The sequence below is a fragment of the Rhinatrema bivittatum genome, chromosome 15 (genome assembly GCF_901001135.1).
Source record: "Rhinatrema bivittatum chromosome 15, aRhiBiv1.1, whole genome shotgun sequence".
Classification (NCBI taxonomy): Eukaryota; Metazoa; Chordata; class Amphibia; order Gymnophiona; family Rhinatrematidae; genus Rhinatrema; species Rhinatrema bivittatum.
The window spans coordinates 47744696-47763713 of NC_042629.1; the positions used below are offsets into that span (position 1 = coordinate 47744696).

At 45.3% G+C, this 19018-nt stretch overlaps 1 protein-coding gene across 2 annotated transcripts in view; it reads left to right on the forward strand.

The window, feature by feature from the left end:
- Positions 1–19018, forward strand: part of WARS2 (tryptophanyl tRNA synthetase 2, mitochondrial) — a 201064-nt gene that overhangs the window by 172444 nt on the left and 9602 nt on the right. The window contains exons 1-2 of one of the 2 annotated variants that reach the window (XM_029578141.1): positions 177–454; positions 10672–10926. In XM_029578141.1, the coding sequence (XP_029434001.1) occupies positions 365–454; positions 10672–10926 (345 nt within the window). In that variant the 5' untranslated portion in view covers positions 177–364. Of the gene's footprint in view, positions 1–176; positions 455–10671; positions 10927–19018 lie in introns of those variants that run through there. The other variant, XM_029578142.1, reaches the window with a different exon arrangement.

The window sequence follows — 19018 nt, forward strand, 5'->3', positions numbered from 1 at the left end:
CTCAGACCCCTGGGCCCTTGCGGCATTTGATTGGTCTGTGGCAATGGTACGTCATCAGGACGCTCAAAAAGGCGGAGCACTGACAAAACACGTTTGTTTTTTAGTGCGCTTATTCTGATGGAGATTTTGGCTCTGTGAATTTTGTCGCTAAATTTTAAAAACGCCAAATTATATACCTGTGGCTGTCACAGTTTGAAAATCTCCGTCAGGTTGAGGACGTCGCCAAAGCTAGTCACAAAGTAGCTAAACTAGCGACTGTGACAAGGATCACCCTAGGCATAAAAAAAATAAAAAAAGCTGTCGTTGCGCCGACGTCAAAACGTCACCGCGAGACACACCCCCTATCCAATGACGTAACTCAAAGATGGCGCTGCACAAGGTCCCCGGCTTGGCATGCTGGTTTGGGAAAGGCTGCGTCCGCGGGCTCGCTTCCGCATCGGGGCGGCTCAATCAGGTAAATCACTGTTCCCGGGAGATGGTCAATAATCCCTGAGATAACAGCGATGGAGCACAGGTTAGGGTGGGGGCGATATACTGCTAGCTAGCGCTGCGTCTGGTTGGATGGCTGGAAAGAAAGAAGTGTAGCCAGAGGTATTCTGGGATATGTAGTTCAGTCATTTAACACGGAAGTGATGTCTTGATATTAAAATAGAGCCCTGAACACTGTTTGCAGTTCGTTAGGGAGACTTTAATTTAGACTTCATGTTCAAATTCCCATCTTTTAGGTATAAAGGGATTTGTAGTTCGGGATCGTTCATAGCTGTGATCTACAAAGCGTATGCACAACGTCCTTTGGGTGTTTTTAATATTGATCTAATAAAACTCTGGTCCTCGAGAACCACAAACAGGCCAGGTTTTTAGGATAACCACAATAAATATGCATGAAATAGATTTGCGATCACTGCCTCAACTGTGTGTAGATTTATCTTATGCATACTCATTGTGGATATCTTAAAAACCTGGTCTGTTTATGGCTGTCAAAGGCTGAAGTTGGCCACCCCTGCAATAAAATGTAAACAATGTGTAAAAAGGCCGTATTTCTCCATGTACAAGTGTCACTAAAACTCTGCTAGTGAGCAAGCCACTCACTCCTAATGACATTTGAATAAACTGCATGGAGTGACAATTACCACCTAAAGCAACTTACTAGGCAGACTGGATGGACATTTAGGCTTTATTTGCGGTCCTTTACTATGTTATTATGTTAGAGGCTTTACAAATCCACAGTAATAACTAGAAGTTCTAATAGCAGTGGAAGTGCTCAGGTAGCCAGGTCTGTCAAGCAGCACATTAGGCAATGATGGTAGTAGTAAGTAGTAGTTTGTCAAGATTAGCTTTATTTTTTTATTTTTTGGCAGTATAAAATTTCAGTTTAGAAGAATATGTAAATTAGATTACACTAGTTTTAACTTTGCCTTTGTAGGCTGCTATTAAGAACACAATAAGTTCCATGAATTTGGGCAGACTTGATGGGCCGATTGGTCTTCTTCTGCCGTCATTTCTGTGTTTCTATGTTGGGTTCTATCAAAGGTCCATTGAGTCTTGCATCCTGTCTCAAGAGACTGCAGGGGTTTAGGCAGGAAGTTTACATTATGGCCTCAGGAGCTGGGGAAAGTTAGCTTCAGCTTAAGAGTTATCGCTAATTTTAAATCAAATAACATGAGAAATTTGAGGCTAGCTGTATTAATGATTTCCATGGATTTGCCATATAATCTGATTAACATGCATTTGCCAGGGGAAGGGAGAGAAATAACTCTTAATTTTTAAAATACTACTCATTGCTGCATTAAGATATTTACTGCACAATAAATTCCTAACACAGCTTAGTATGACCTTCTAGATTTCCACCCCATCCTATTGGCATATAAAGCTGTGAAATAGTACTGTCCAACTGCAATCAAGCTGCTTTTTAAGGGTGGCCATTCTGAAGCATAGTTTTAAAAACTGCTATGCCTTCAGTTTTGTAGAAGCTCTAAGGTGCTAAACTCTTAAATGTTTCCATTTTGTGCAACCAGAATTTTATCAGGAATAATTACGTGGTGCTGAATAAGTGATTTGAACAAAATGGGTTCCAGGCTATATATCAGAACATCATTTGACAAGGAGGTACACTATTGCAGGTCAGAGAAAGGAGGGTCGGGCAAGCTGAACCAGATGTGAAGAGCCGAGAGTGATGTAGGAACAGAATTTGTTACCTGGTCCTCCAGAAAGATTAATGACTAGGGTAATTCACTGTAAGCCATATTTTCTTAAGAGAGAACCCTGTAAAGATTTGCTGGCAGGGACATAGGACTCATTTAAGCAAAAAATACATGTGCCACAGTGCCACAGCTTGAGTCGCAGGACCAGCCCACTAATGTTTTAATGTAAATGGAACGTGTTGTCGCTTCACTATTTTATTCAGAGCGTATGCTTGCTGAAACACCTCCGCCATGAAATGGCCATAACAAGGTAGAAATGTAGAGCATTGATTTAGTATTTTTTTGATTGACAGTGATGGTTGTCATTACAACGTCAAGTTAATTTTGCATGTCGGCTAGCCAAGACGACTCAAATAATAATCTGCACAATCACAGTACAATTCTTTTGTAGTCCCCAAAACTTTAGTCTTAAAATTATCCTATCCATACCAAACCATTTTGGTGGTTAACATTCTTTATGATGCAGCGTGGCTATGCAAGCAAATAGTGGGATATGGGTGTGTCCTTTTAGCATTACTGCTTGTGAATACTGTTGTAAAATTTATGCATAATTGTTTGTTTTAGATTGAACTGTTGATAAATATACAAATAAAATCACAGTATTTAAGTCTTTCCTGTACTGAGTCTTGTTGCAGCTGGTGATGTTATGACTTTTGTAAAATCTGCTTGAGGGAGAGGACCATGGATGGGGGGTCATTTCATCCCTGGGTGGTCTTGGGTTCCAGACAAGAGGGCAAATATCTTGGGGGGGGAGAATGAGGCTTTTACCAAATAGTAACATTCATGAAAGGGTCAATTTGGTGAAGAAAACATATATTTGGCATGGCTCAAAAAAATAAAAATCTGTGCTTGTTGGAGGTGGAGGGAGCCACCATTGATGCTCTCCATGCCATCTCTGCTTTGCCCATGAAGTAGCCCCCAAGAGGTTATTCACCTCCTGAAGCCCTTAAATCTGAATAGATTTACTTCAGCCCTGGGCAAGAACATTTCTGGAAGGTGATGGCCGCAGCCACTGAAGTGCCGTTGTATTCTATGGGAGCGGTTTTGTTACTTTTCTTGTACTACTTACTACCACTTATCACTTCTGTAGCGCTATAGAAATGGAAAACTTAAAGGCAGCCATGCCATGAAAGGGAAAGGTGGCCAAAACACGCAGAACTGCTTTGGGCTGAAAACCCTCTGGCTGTGCTTTCTAATAATAAAAGTCACTTTTAAAGAGGTAATGAGCCTGGTGTTTAATAAAACGGGAAAGCAGCAACAGATTCAAAACCTGCTAAAAGGGGATTTACTCGCTGAATGGGGAATCATTTTCCAAGTGTTTCCATGCAGTGACAAAGATATATTTTTGCTTAAAGATTTTCAAAGTCCCGAACAGTTGGAGGGGTGAATCAACCATTATTTGCATCTTTTTCACAAGTACTCCTTCAGGCTTGGATTCTTTTCTGTTTAATACTCCTACCCTCTGATTTTGTGACTAAACCAGATCAGAAACAGCACCTACAGCAGAACTCAGAGTCCAGCTGGAAAGGTCATCCATACAATAAGGAAAAGTAGGGGCTGGCCAGGCAGAAGCAGTATGTACCGGAGAAAGCATCAGCCTATATCGGAGTCAAGATAGCAGGTATAGGAGAGACTTTTCAGCTTTTAAATGCCCTTTGCTTAACATTTTTCTAGCTCTGTGTGAAGATTTAAGGGCAGATTTAAGGAAGAATTTGCAGCTAGAAAGGAATGTGTTATGCAGCAAAATGTGATGTATTTTATATATTTACTAGTGGAAAGGCCTGTCAAAAATGGCAGGTATGGATGTAGACTCGCTGCTCTGACTTCCACCTGTCCCCAGGAATCCAGCGTCTGTCTCCTAGGCTCACGCTCAGTATGTGCATACTTTGAGCCATTGCAAAAAGTAAGCTCAAACTTTTGCTTGCAGAGAGACTGGACTGTTTACTGAAGCATCGTGGGTGAGTGTACTCATGTTTGCACGTGTGGGAAATGCACAAAAGACAAAATTCATTTTAGTTGTATTTCCCCTTTAATTAGCATTCCTAAGGGACAGTTGGGTGGGGCATCGAGAGGAGAAACCAAGGAACTAGACTTCAGCATCAAGCGGCCGAAAAAGTAAGCACAAATATGTTTTTGACTGTGACAAATAAAATTGATCAATACACAGACATAGCAGATTTTATATAAAGAGAGATTTATTGATTTACTAAGATAATTCATCTGCGTGTTCAAAGGCTTGCTGGCAGAGGAGACGGATTCCTAACATGGATTAAGTGCAGTTCTGGAGCTGTTGTGTTTGATCACTTCCTTTTCCCATCTGGATGCGGTAGAAGAGAATCTTATTTACACTGAGCGACTGGATGTACTCCAAAATATAATAAAAACTCACGGGGCCATGAAAGGCTTTGAACAGTTGCAGCCATGTGTTTAATCAGGAGCAGTGACAGCTACGGGTGTGCCTTTGTTTCTATCTGAATGGAGAAATGTGACAAATGAGTCAATTTTCAAGTTGGGTCAACTGAAGCGAATCGCTGTGGTCCCCCAAAAAAATCCAAACCTTCTTCGGCTCATTTGGTTTAGTCCCATTAAAGTCTATGGGGGAAGCAATGCTTTTTTTGGACTTGCAGCCAGACAGAGTGGAGCCGGTTGGGGATGGGACAAGAAAGGAGCAGGACCAAACATGTTTCAGCACGTTCAACCTGCCTATTCCAACTGGCAGCTGCATTTCATGACTTCATCATCTTTTTTTTTTTTTTTTTTTTTTAAGATGAAAGTGAAACTATGAGTAGTGATCATTTTGTTCTCCTTCATTCCTATGTTGGATCTTGGAGAGAGAACGAAGAGATTCTGAAGCTCTTTGCTTCAAAACTTAAGAGTGAAAGAAAAGATTAGAAAAAAATGTATAGGAGAAAGCAAAGTGCTCTGTTAATCACACTCTGACACTATGCCTAGCTGAGGTTTGGGGTGCTATCTAGTAGCAAGAGAAAATATGTGAGGAGAAACACATTTAACTAGGATTTTAAAGTGTTGTGACTTTGAAAAAAGATCCATGAAAATAGCTCTAAATTTGAATTTAAAAAATACTTTTTAACCTTTCAGATCATGCATAAATATAATATATACACACACACACAAATGCAGGCTGTTTCTCCACCTCTCTAGATACTTCTCACACAAATCTGATGTGTACCTGAGCTGTCTTTGTGGAATAGCCATCTGCTGCATGCTGTGAATGATTTTTCTGGAGAGGATCCTGTCCTGAGTCATTGCTTTCTCATTAATCAAGCCTGGGCCAGAGCTGTTTGCTCTGCCTCATGGTAACTTTCACAGGAGCTGCTCTGTCTCTCTCTCCCCCCCATACCAGCACAGTGGGGAGAACTGCAGAGGAAACCAATCAATCTTACCTGTCAAAAATATCAGCGGGGGATCCTCTGCTTCTCTCCTTCTCTCCCTCTCTTTTGCCACCTGTGTTAAGACTCGGCACTTGAGTTCCTCGTATGCTGGTGCAGGAAGAGCCACCTAGCCCTACCACGTTTTAGTATAAGCAGTTGTTGTATTGCATAAAAAGAACAGACGGCGAGGCCGAGAACAGTCAAATCTTTGCCAGGAATAAATCCTTGACACACAAGTTCCAGCAAGGCGAGAATATCTGTCTGCCCAGGTGTGGATAAGTCTCCTCATTTTATGTTTTGTTTTTTCCTCCTCCAGAGGCTTTGTCAGTTTTAAAAGTTTCAATGACAAATACAGTTTATGTGCCTTGTATTCTGCTTTTGCCCTCATGCTGGCATGGGCTCAGAGGACATGCCTTGGCTGGTATAGCTTTTGTTTTGTAAGAGTGGTAGTCGAAGCAAACATGAACCAGAAATATGGATTGGCTTCTCTCTAGGAAGACAAGACTAGTGCTTTGCAGAGGAACAGCAGGGTGATAGTCTCTGTCTTCCAGCAACAGGCCCAATCCATATTTCTGGAGCTTTAGACTTTAAAACAGATGGGGGGGGAACCTGAGCCCCATCTCCCCATTGCACTCAGTGAAATAATCTCTCTGTACCAGAACAGGATTGCTTCCGAAGACCTGGCCAAGCACACGTGTTAGCCAGTTGAGTGAGCTGGTTGACAAGTCCACTGCAAATAAAACAATGTGGAAGAGGTTTTTTTTGGGCTGGAAGCACAACTAGCAGTGGGAGTAAGAGCCGAGCGAGAGGGGAATGGGCTGTCTGGGTAAGAGGAGAGGGGAAGCAAGCCTTCGTGGCGGGAAGCCACAGCGTTACAGGGCAGTTCCCGGCTGTTACTCGTGTGCTTTTTGGATGTGAAACACGTTTGCTATGTTTATAAGAGCGGGGAGACACGGAGGTCTGCATCTTCAGGGGTTTCTCTGCGTGAGAGGCTCTGTCTTGGAAGGGCCCGAAGAGGAGAAGGGAAATAATAGCTGAGCTCGGCTGCATGATTTTCTACTCCACTTCCACTTAATGAGCTGTGATTTTCATTGCTTTGGTTAATTTGGTATTTAATTCAGCTGCAGAAAAGTATAAGATGAATAATCACAGACAGCGCTTGGTATTTCCGTGGAAGGTGCCGAGGGGAGGGAGAGTACAAAAATGTAGGTTCAGGTCCATGGTTTTCCCTGCTACGCCAGTAGATGTTCTAGGTTTAGATTGTTACAATTTGCTGCTGAAATTCATTGCTGCCATGACAAATCGATAGGACATTATTGTTATGTCTGTTTTTGGTATTGTGTTTTTTCTTTCTGTGTGTGCCCACTGTATGACGAGTTTGCTTTAAGCCCGTTGTCCCAGCTGCTCTTGATCTCTAGAAAGGTCTCTTCTTGCATCCAGCTTGGATATTTGCACGGTTTGGCCTTGCAGAGGGATGTCGAGGTGAGGGATAGAACTAATCCCATGACCTCAGTCAGGCGACATTCCCATCTTCAGAACTAACTTAAACCGGGCCCCAGGCTGGGGTTGCTTTTCTGAGCTCTAAAGGCAAAGAAGGCCTCTTGTTTGTGGAGCCTTTATCCTGGGTCTTGGGATTATGCAGCACAGGCCCGGAATTAGGTATCAACAATTGGCCAGGGTGCCAAATAGCTGGGGCAAAGAAGAGCCTGATCCTGCTTGCTTTAGGGCTGTTCTCGGGGGCTGCTTCAAAGGGGAAGTGCCATGAAACTCCTCTCTCCTCCACTCTCTGGTTCTGTCTGTTGGCTCCTTTTGGGCTGCCTATGGAGAGGAGTAGCTAGAGCAGCAGCCTGCAAACCAGGGGAGCCAGGGTTCAGACTCTGCCACCGCTCCTTGTGACCTTGGCCAAGTCACTTCACCCTCCATTGTCTCAGGTACAGACTTAGACTGCAAGCCCTCAGGGGACAGGGAAATACCTACAGTACCCGAATGTAATCCACTTTGAAGTGTCAAGAATGGCGGATTATAAAAAAAAATGGAAGCAGAAAGAAAAATCTGAACTCCGGCCCTGGTGAAATGATTGCTGCCACAAATGAGACTAGGGGAAAATAGATATTTCCGGATGTGCGACTCCTATACCTCATCTAAAAGAGCCTTTGTGTGCCATCAGACCCTGAGGAGCTGCAGTCAGAGTTTCCGTATAGAGGTAGGTGACGCGCGCTGTGCCACGTCCTCGCTGGTGAAACACAGAGGTGGGCGACGCACGGTGCGCCACGTCCCCGCTGGTGAAACACGGAGGTGGGCGACGCGCGGTGCGCCACGTCCCCGCTGGTGAAACACGGAGGTGGGCGACGCGCGCTGCGCCACGTCCCCGCTGGTGAAACACGGAGGTGGGCGACGCGCGCTGCGCCACGTCCCCGCTGGTGAAACACGGAGGTGGGCGACGCGCGCTGCGCCACGTCCCCGCTGGTGAAACACGGAGGTGGGCGACGCGCGCTGCGCCACGTCCCCGCTGGTGAAACACAAAGTGCCGAGCTCTTGTATTTGCGGCAGGTTACGGCTGCACCCCTTCTGCTGGGGTGGCTTGATCAGATCCTTCCTGCTTTTCCCGCACCCCAAACTCCATTGAGCCGCATTCCAGCCGCATTACTTCACGGGACCAGCCTGAGTGCCGGGAGCCCTGCTGCTGGCCCTCCGAAGAGAAGAAAAGTGGACATTAATCCAGTCGGGCAAGCAAGAGCTGCTGTGTATATTATTGGCGGGGGGTTGTTTTCTGTAGCAGGCTGCCAGTTCCATGATCTACGTCTTGCCACCTTCTCTTTGATAGTCTTGCTTGCTTTGCAGGAACGGAAGTGAAGACGTTGGGGAGCGGCGAATGATTAATTACTCAGTTCTCATAATAAATGTGGGGGGTTTCGGGGGGGTTCCCCCCCCCCCATGGTCCTGTGCTCGTAAGCCTACATCCAGGGGAAGTTCCTGAGAAGCAGCTCTTTTTTTTCAAAAAACACAGGAGTCTACTGTAAAAATGAAATATCAGCATTTTGCTTTTGAAGCTTCTCTCGTCAACCTTTGAGTTCTGTTTTTATTAACATACACACATTAACTGCTCTGGAAAGTGACAAACTGAATTCAGTAGTTGTAGAGAACCAGGCAAATTCTGGGCAAGCTTCAATGCACTGGCGACTGCTGTCCGAGCTGAGGCCTGGTCCTTCTGCAGTCCCTGCTATTCCAGGATTGGACTCCCCAGGCCAGGTTGTTGAAGTTTCTTAGCCTTGACTGCAGCATCCCCTGAGGTATCTGTATGGTGGCTCCCTTTCTCGCTCTCCTTTTAGTGCGCTGTCTCCCAAGAGCCGCCGACTCTGCGCTTCCCTCAGGAGTAGCCTGCAGTACTCATAAGAAAAAAAAAAAGTGCCGTGCTATTGGTCCATGGAGCCCAGTAGCCCGTCTCCGACAGCGGCCAATCTGGGTCACTTGGGATTGGGAGTACCTAGATATCACCTCCCAGGTGCAGGAGGTGGCGCTCTTCCTGTCTGCCTAGCTGAGTGTTAGTGGATCTGCAGAAACTTCTTTTAAACCCAGCTCTGCTATTAGTTTTGACCACATCCTCTGGTAACAAAGTCCATAGCTCAATAAACGGAGAACTAGAAAAAGTTTAGAGCAGGACAACACGTTTGATTATGGGATGGATTGGCTTGCACGTGGCAAGAAGCTAAAGAGGTTAGGGCTGTTCAGCTTGGAGACGATGATAGAGGGAATATGAGAGGAATGTATACAATTTAAAAATGTGCTCCCTAAAAGTAATGCATGTAAAATTTAGCACATGTGTGCGTGTAAGTAGCCTTTTACTTGCGTATTCTGTATTTTATAAAAGTTGAAAAGTGATTATTTGGGAATGTCTATGGGTGTCCTAAGGTGGGGGCCATCGCTTGCACGTGTACATTTGCCTACTTGTGTATTTTTGCACGTGTGTGGTTATCTGGCATAAGAGGTATGAAACGTGTTTCTTGTATAATACTAACTGGGTGGGAGCTCTGGGGGGAGTTCAGGCTTCAGCACCGGGAAGGCCTTGTTGACCTGCAGAAGGGCTGGGCATAGGTGGTGGACTGCTTCGTAAAATCGTTAATTTCATTCACGCGCGCTTGTTATCAAATTGGCTGACTTGGATGTGTAAATCGGGATCCGTGCAAGTGAGTCCTACTTCACTTTAGCGCTTAAAATATATGTACGTATATTTTAGAAATAGGCCGGAGTATATGCAGTTTCAATGCATTGCGTGTATTTGCGCGTCAGCCTACATACACGCGTGTTGCGGGGTAGAGGGATGCGGATGGGTTACCAGAGTAAGGTCTGCTCGCAGCCATATTCGCGTGTATTTGCCACTGCGTGCCTTGGTTTGAAAATTATTCTCATTGTGTAATATGGGATGGTTGTTAACATCATTGAATAACAGTAGGAGTCGAGGACACTTCCTGAACAGATATTTTTGAGACCACGCATAATTAAGCTATGGAACATGTTGCCGGAAAATGTGCTCATGGCTAGTAATATAACTAGGTTTAAATAAATTATTATTATTAGCCAGATAGGAGGTGGAGAAACCAAAGTCTAAGTTCTTGGGGAGAAGAACATGAAGCAGACTTTCATACTGGGATTTGCCGGATATTTCCAGGTGATCTGGACTAGCTACTGTCTGAGACAGGGTGCTGGGCTCGATGGACATTGGTCCTGACCCACTGTGACATTTTTGTTCTAATTGTGTCTTGACTGCTTGAGGGGTGTGCGCACATGTGTGTTTCCATGTGTATGTATATATGTAAATTGAGATGGGAGAGAGAATTTTGTCTTAACAGTGATAATTAACATTTTGAGGGGGGTTTTTTTATATTTACAGCAAGGGGCTTGAGAGCCTGAATTTGTTTCATTACTTTTTGATGCTAGTTAATGACTGTGTTGCTATTAATGCTTTCGTGTCAACCAGCCTTGCAGCTCTGAAAGGAACGGGAGAGGGGATCCTGGATCCCATTGCTCTGTCTTTTGGTTTTCTCCTCTTATTTCTCTTGTTCTTGTTTTGGGGGTTGCAGAATGCCAAGCTGCGCGTTTTCTCGGGTATCCAGCCAACGGGAGTCCCTCACCTAGGGAATTACCTGGGCGCCATCGAGAGCTGGGTGCAGCTGCAGGACGAGTTCAGCTGTCCCCTGTACAGCATCGTGGACTTGCACTCCATCACAATCCCCCAGGATCCAGCCACGTTGCGGCAGAGTATCCTGCACATGACAGCCTGCCTCCTCGCCTGTGGCATCAACCCAGATAAGGCAATCATCTTCCAGCAGTCACAGGTCAGTCCTCCCTCGGACCACGCTATTAAAACTAATATTGATACTGCAAAGAACCAGCTTGTGAGTGAGCTCTCAGGCTGATTATTTCCCCATCGGTAGATTTAATCGGTGCTTGATAACAAGAGTTCAGGAGGTGATCCCATATGTGGCGTCAAGGTCAGTAAAACGGTTAATTACTAAAAAAATAAGAATTATCTTCTTTTGAGGAAAAAAGGGGATATTTAGAGGCTTTTCAGCTTACTAATTGTGTAAGCCCCAGGGTGCAGAGATTCTCTTACAGATGTTCCACCATTAACTGTAAGCTGACCTGGTCAGAAGGAAATACATTGCCTTAATTCATGACATCATAGTTTGTTTTATTGGATTGGCCTCCACACCTTAAACTAGTGCCCGGCAGTGGGTGGTTCTTTGAATTGTTTGTATTTTCAAATTAATATCTGGTTTTATAACTGTTGAAAGGGGATGAGGACAAAACATCTTGTAAAAACAAACTTGATTTTTGTCTTTCTGGATACTGTTACACATTGCAAGATTTAATTGCGATCACTTAGGTGGTTTGTTTTTTTTAATTTGGTTTGTGCTAATTTCCCTTTCCTTATTTTGTCTTTTGGTTTCAAAACATGGATGAACACGAGGACCCTTGAAGTCATTATTTGGGTTGCTCGTCCTTTGAGCGCAATGTTTCCATATGAAATTGGGTCATCCAGGATAGGGCAAAAGGAACCCTCCTTTTTGGGCATAACAAAATAGATGGAATATCAACCCATATTTTCTTGATGTGGGTACTGGAACCACAGCCCTCAAACTGAGGAGCCTTGACAGTGCAGTCTGCCTGCTTCTTCTGCGGGGAGACACCATGAAAACGTCCCGAGGAAAACTGCGAAACTCCAGTGCATATCCTTCTCGTATCACCTCCAGGACCCACTGATCCGATCTGATCTCTACCCACCTCTGACAAAAGAGAGAGAGGCATCCTCCTATCTCTTGTTCCCAGGGGTGGGTCAGCAAACCTTCATTGGGAGAGTTGGGAGGTTGCACTCCCCGAGCTCTCGCCTCACCTGGGCTGTCTGGGACAAAAGGACTGAGACCTACCAAAGGGCCGAGTCCTTCAAAAGGTTGTTCTTCTGTAGGGATGAAAACGCTTGGAACCTCAGGTGACTCCTCATACCAAAGGGGCGCGGCAACTGCTTCTTATCCTCCAGCAATCAGAGATTCGCCCCACTTATTGGCCAGCTTCTCCAATTCACTCCCAAACATGAGCGAACCTTTAAAAGGAAATTTCACAAGGTTAGCCTTGGATGTCACATCAGCCGACCAATTTCTCAGCCATAACTGGCGTCTAGCTGCTATTACTGAAGCCACTCTTCTGGCCGAGGTGCGGACCAAATCGCAGCCCACATCTGCTAAGAAAGCGGCGGCGGGTTCCATAACTGCCCTGGAAGTCACTTCAGAGTCATCGACCTCCTGAGAGAGAAACAAACAAGAGCAAGCCACCAGGGAACAACAGGAAGCTTATCTGCAAGGTCATTGCACTGCTTCAAATGCTTGAGTAAGTATGGCCTCAATCCTCCTATCATACACATCCTTCAAGGCCGCTCTTCCCTCTACAGGGATAGTCATCCACTTAGAGACAGCGCATCCACTTTTAGGAAATGCAGACGTTCTCTTGCTACTGGATCCAGGGGGTACAGGCTTTCCAAGGTCCACCCTTCTTTAAAATTGCCTCCAGGGCGACCCGTTTAAGATCAATCAATTCTTGAATGGCCTCCATAACCAAGAAAAAACAAGAGGCTTTACGCAAAGTAACCAAAATGGGATTTTTCTTTGGCTCAGACATGACATCTGCTCCAAGAACTCCCGGCATCTTCAACGTCTGGGTAATCAGGGCCAGCAATTTAACTCTATGCAGGAACCACAGCATGGTCCTATACAGTTCTAATCCCGGAGAAATCTCACCATCCTCTAGAGCAGTGGTTCCAAATCCTGTCCTGAGGACCCCCCAGCTAGTTGGGTTTTCAGGATAGCCGCAATTAATATGCATGAGATACATTTGCATAACATGCACACTTTCTCTCATGCATATTCATTGTGGCTATCCTGAAAACCCGACTAGCTGGTGGGGGTCCCCAGGACAGGTTTGGGAAGCCCTGGTCTACAATATTATGCAGCACTGGCTTTGTCTTTCCAACCACTATGGGGTGATCTCTCTTGCGTAAAAGCACAGCCTGCAGAAATTATTAATCTTACTTAACAAAAAGCTATGGATCTGATTTTGAGTCTGCATGTGGGGTAAAGAAAAAAAAAATCAGACTGAACAAAAATCACCCGCACGAGATGACCCCAAGTTTAGAACAAGAGATGGGACTACATCAGCCAAGTCAGCAATCTGACTGGGTGGCCCTAGTGTCTAACTCTCAATACAGTGCTACCATGTCATCACCAAGCCCTCTGTATCCAAAGCATAAAGTCCACTTTGGAGTAGAAAGGCACAAGGTGTACACATTTGGCTATTGGACAAAAAAACACTGGCCAAAGAAGATACATTATAAGAAAAATACACTATGACAAGCCATCATGTTCAAGGGGATGCCCAACATATCTCTTTCCTCTATAATAAGTAACCGTTATTAGGGAGAATTAGAACTCCAGAGCAATACACTGTTCAGCACAACCCTGCTGCACCAATGTTCCTTTCTCTCTTTGTTTTTCGAGGCAAAAAAAAAAAAAAAAGCCTGCATAACCAGCATTAACTAAATCACTCTTAATCCCTATCTACCTCCAGCCGGGCTTCTCTCGTTAGCTGGTACGAACCTACCTCTTCCTGGCTGTCCCTGCAACCAGGCCCACTCAATGTTTCCTTGCTACCTGAAACTTTTAAATTTGGGGTTTTTTTTTTTTTTCTTCAGTGCAGCTTCTGAGCAACATCCTTTCACACAAGCTACTGTGCTCTGTGCACCCCTGCGCTCTGTACTTTGTTTAGAACCACAACTCCCCCTGTGTTCTGCACTATATTTAGAATTGCAGGTCCTCTTCACAACCCTCTGTACTCCCAACAGACACTTTCTTGGAGGCTGGGGTTTTTTTTTCTTTGCAAAGCTTTAGAAAAATCCCATGCAGGATCTATATGGGAATGAGCTGTGATTCCCACAGGCATGGAGAATGAACTAGTCAGACTACAGCCTTTCTTAAAACATAACCTTTATTCACAGCTTCAATCAAATTCACAACAGGAGACTGCCTTTACCTTCAGACAGTGCACTCTCTCTACTCACAGTTTGTATTGCTTCGTCTTAGCTCAGTGTTTGGACAGTGTTACGTTACAGGAGCTGCCTTCTTCCCGGAGACCTGGGCCTGGTCTGGTTATCCCATCTAGATCCCAGCTCTTATTCCCCAGTCTCTGGTTATGTCCTCTGATCCCCACCTGCCATGCAGGATCCCCCCCATAGAGCATATTCTCCTTAAGGCATTTAAGGTGGACCAGGCATCTAGCCTGGGCCTGCACAGGTAAATAGGGGAACACTAGGGGCACTGCCTCACACGGTCCATCTCCTTGGTCTGTGGAGACTGGGATAGAGAGCAGTATGAAGGGGTGTTTCCTCCCTCTGTCAATCCATGGACCGAGTCATTAGGAGACACTTGATCTCAGGATGTCAACTTCGGGCCTATGGGGCCTGGAATGGACCAGTTGTTCTTTTCCTGGGTAGAATTCTTCCAGGGATTGCAGACCTTTCTATAGGTGTGGTCATCTAAGTTAGCACTGCCTGCTAATATAGGTCCAAGAACTCAGAGTGCTCCTCCACCTGTCTCCACGGTCAAGCACTGTGGTGCAGCGCAGTCTGACAAGACTCGAATACAGGTGGATCAAGATGATTCGATGATGATGGTGGTGGCTCTCCCAGAGAGGAAGGGGAGATTCCCCAAGATTTGGAGCCTTATAGAACTCTTCTCCATTTCTGTCATAGAGCTGAGTTGCTGAGCTTGATCTCTCAGATCTTGAAGTCCCTCAGCGTGGCTGGATCTGACTCCTTGGGGATGCAAAAGTAGGATCCCATTTTAGTCACCCTACGCAAGGCTTCTTGTTTCTTTCCTATTCTTGATGCAATCCAGGAGTTGATTGATCTGGAATGAAGTGTGCCAGAGGCATCCTTTAAAGGAGGATGTATCTTGGCGGGTTTATATCCTTTAGATCCTCAGGCCAGAGAGCAGTTGCGTTTCCCTAAGATGAATGCCTTGGTGTGTTCTGTCACGAAACGTACCACCATCCTGGTGTGGCATTGAAGGATGCTCAGGATAGAAGGATTGAGGCTATCCTAAAGCAAGCCTTTGAGGCAGTGACAATGAACTTACTAATTGCTTCTTGTTGTGCTTTGGTAGCTTGGTCTACCTTGCCTCTTTGTCAAGATTCTGCTAGCGCTGAGTCCGATCTTGGACCTATGATAGAACTGGGGGCTGCTTTCTTAGCTGATGCGACTTATGAGTTGTTTGCATAGCCACCAGAGGAGCTGCTTCGGTTATTGCAGCCAGGTGGCAGCTGTGGCTGTGTAATTGGTCAATGGATACTACTCAAAGTCCAATCTTACCAAGCTGCTCTTCAGGGCTCACTTTTGTTTGGCAGTGAATTAGAAAAGCTGGCAAGTAAATGAGAGAAACCCAGGTCCTTTGCCAGAGGACAAGATTGTTTTACATATTATATAGTTAATTTTATGATGTTTTTATGCTGAGCCTTATACTATTTGTCTTAACAGCTAATTTATTCTTATCCTGTGTAGTTTTAGCTGTTACTATTTTATGAATTATTGTATTTCTTATAATATTATAATCCTGTAAACCAGTGTGATGGTTTGTCTGATACATCGGTATATAAACAACAATAAACTAAACTAAACAAGAAACCCATTGCCCGGTCTTTTAGGGCAAGTGGATACTCTTGAGACTACTGATGTTTTCAGCCTTATAGGGAAGGTTCTTCCCAGAGGTCTCATCCTTTCTGCAGGTCTCAGTCCTTTCACCCCAAGACCGTGAAAGGTTGTGGGCTCCAGAACTAGTGACCCTCTGTTTTTCCAATGAAGGTTTACAGGCTTACCTGATGGTGAAGAAGATAGATGGTCGTCTATCCCATTTTTATCATTGGTAGGTCTAGATTACTTCGGATCAATGAGTTCTCGAAGTGGTTCGGGGTGGGTATACTTTTGAATTTCATTGCATTCCTCCAGATGCTTTTATGGTCTCTTCTTTCAACTTCCCTCTGAAGAGTGTAGAAGTGGAAGCGACATTACAAAGGCTGTTGAACCTAAATGCAGCGATTCCCATTCCTGAATCACAGCAAAATACGGGCTGCTATTCCATTCATTTTGTCATGCCCAAGAAGGGAAGGGTCATTTCGGCCCATACTGGATCTCAAGGGCCTCAATTGACATTTATGAGTCACCATTTCAGGATGGAAATAGTGTGCTCTGTCATAATGGCAATACAAACAGTACCTCACATCTCTAGATCTGATGGAGGTGTAGCTACATATTCCCATCCATTGGGAAAATTAGTGGTTCCTCTGGTTTGCTATTCTGGATCGTCATTACCAGTTTCAGGCCTTGCCTTTTGGACTAGCCATGGTGCCCAGGACCTTTTCCAAGGTCATGGTGGTGGTAGCAGTGACCCTCCACAAGGAGGGCATTCTAGTTCACCCTTATCTGGATGACTGACTGATTCGAGCCAAGGACGTACAAGAGAGTCTTTGTGCTTCCTGCAGAGTGGTTTCCTTACTACAGGAGCTAGACTATAGGGTGAATCTGGCCAAGAGCAATTAGCAGCCATCTCAGACCCTGGAGTATCTTTGGGATCGGTTTGATACAAGGCAGGGCAGAGTATTTCTGCTGGAGTCTTGGATCTGCATGTGGCTGATGCGAGTTAGATCCCCACGGAATTCTGCTCGTCCAACCATGTGGTCTTATGTGCAGGTCCTGGGGTTGAATGCTGCCGCATTGGACGTGGTTCCCTGGGCGAGGGCTCATATGCGCCCTCTTCAGTATGCATTTCTATCCCGATGGAGTTTGCAGTCGCATAACTATGCGGTGAGGCTGCTGCTTCCGTTAAAGGAGAGGTCCCAGTTGGACTGGTGGTTACAAGCAGATCATCTCAGGAAGGGAGTTTCCCTGAAGAAACCAAATTGGTTGGTACTTACCACAGATGCAAGCCTCTGGGGCAGGGGGGCTCCCTGTTAGGAGTTAGTGGTACAAGGGCACTGGAATGCAGCAGAGCAGCAGTAGAACATCAACAGACTGGAGGCATGAGCGGTTCTGTTAGTGTGCCTGCAGTTCACCAAGCAGCTAGAGGCTTGGGTGGTCCAGATAATGTCTGACAATGCATCAATGGTGGCTTACATCAATCATCAGGGTGGAACCAAGAGTCAACAGGTGTTGGAGGAGATAGATGCGCTCATGGAGTGGGTAGAGCAGCATCTCCTAAGCATATCCACCTCTCACATGGCTTTGATATTGTCCTTTGCAGCAAATTTCCTCAGCAGGAGAAGCTTGGAACCAGGAGAATGAGAACTGGTGGACGAGGCCTTTCAGCTCCTGGTGAACTGCTGGGGCCTTCCAGATCTAGACCTGTTGGTGAACTTCAACAACACAAAAGTTCCACGCTTCTTCAATTGCAGGTGGGACCCAAAAGTGATGGGCATAGACGCTTTCATTCAGGAGTGGCCACGTAGTGCTCTGTTGTATGTGTTTCCGCCCTGGCCTTTGATAGACAGGCGGGTACAGAAGATTGCAAGTCAAAAGAATGCCATCCTTTTAGTGGCTCTGGATTGGGCTCGAAGGCCATGGTATGCTGATCTCCAGAGACTTCTGGTGGACAATCCCCTCTGGCTACCGTCTCGGATGGATCTGTTATGTCAGTGGCCCATTCTGCATGAGGATCCAGGTCAATTCTATCTTACAGTTTGGCCATTGAAAGGGCTCAGTTGTTGAAGCGTGATTATTCGCCTGCTGTAATTTCCACTCTTCTTCAGGCCCAGATGTTTTCTACTTTTCTAGCTTATATTAGAATTTGGAGGGTCTTTGATACCTGGTGTTCTGAGCGAGGTACTCAACTGCTCAAGGTGGATATTCTTTTGATTTTAAATTTGTTTTTACAGATTGGCTTGCTTAAGGGTTTGGCCCTTAACCCCTTGAAGGTTCAAGTTGCAGCACTGGCTTGTTATAGAGGAAGAGTCATTCCGATGCCTTTGTGGGATCTTAACTTGGTCCTCGAGTTCTTGGCAGCTCCAACTTTTAGACTGCTGTGTATTCTTTCCTTGCGGCTGCTGCCTTGAACACATTTGTTTCTGCTATCAATCTGTTCTGCATGTCTGGTCTCTGAGCTGAAAGCTCTTTCCTGCCATGAGCCTTTTCTCCGTAGTGTGGTTCGACTTTGGACTGTGCCCTCTTTTTTTTTTTTTTTTTTTTTTTACCAAAGTTGGTTTCAGAGTTTAATTTGAATCTGTCTATTTCCCTGCCTGCTTTGGATAGGGATAGAGATGAAGCTGAGTCTTTTGCATTCCTTGGATGTTAAGCATCATTTAGTGCAGTACTTGGAGATGACTAAAGCTGTTCAAAAATCTGATTGCCTGTTTATGCTCCATGGTGGAGGTAAACAGGGAGCACCGTTGACACAGGCAACAATAGTCCGCTGGGTTAAGGAAGTCATTACGGAAGCCTATGTGGCTGCTGAGGTTGCATTGCCAAAACAAGTTAGGCCGCATTCCATGAGGGCTTAGGCAGTATCGTGGGCGAAGTTTTGTTTATCGCCTGCTGAAATTTGCCGAGCGATGATATGGTTGTCTTTGCACACCTTCTCCAAGAATTACCACTTGGATGTTAGGGCTAGGGAGGACGCCGCGTTTGTGCAGGCGGTATTGATTGGACCACTGGCAGCCTCCCGCCCTTCTCGAGATTAGCTTTGGTACATTCCACTCATGGGGATTGACCTGCCTGAATGCTGAGGAAGGAGAAATTACTACTTACCTGATAATTTCCTTTCCTCTAGTAAGGTCAGGTCAGTCCCTGGCTGCTGATGTGGTTGTAGATTGTGGTTAGCCTTTCTTCGGGCGAGC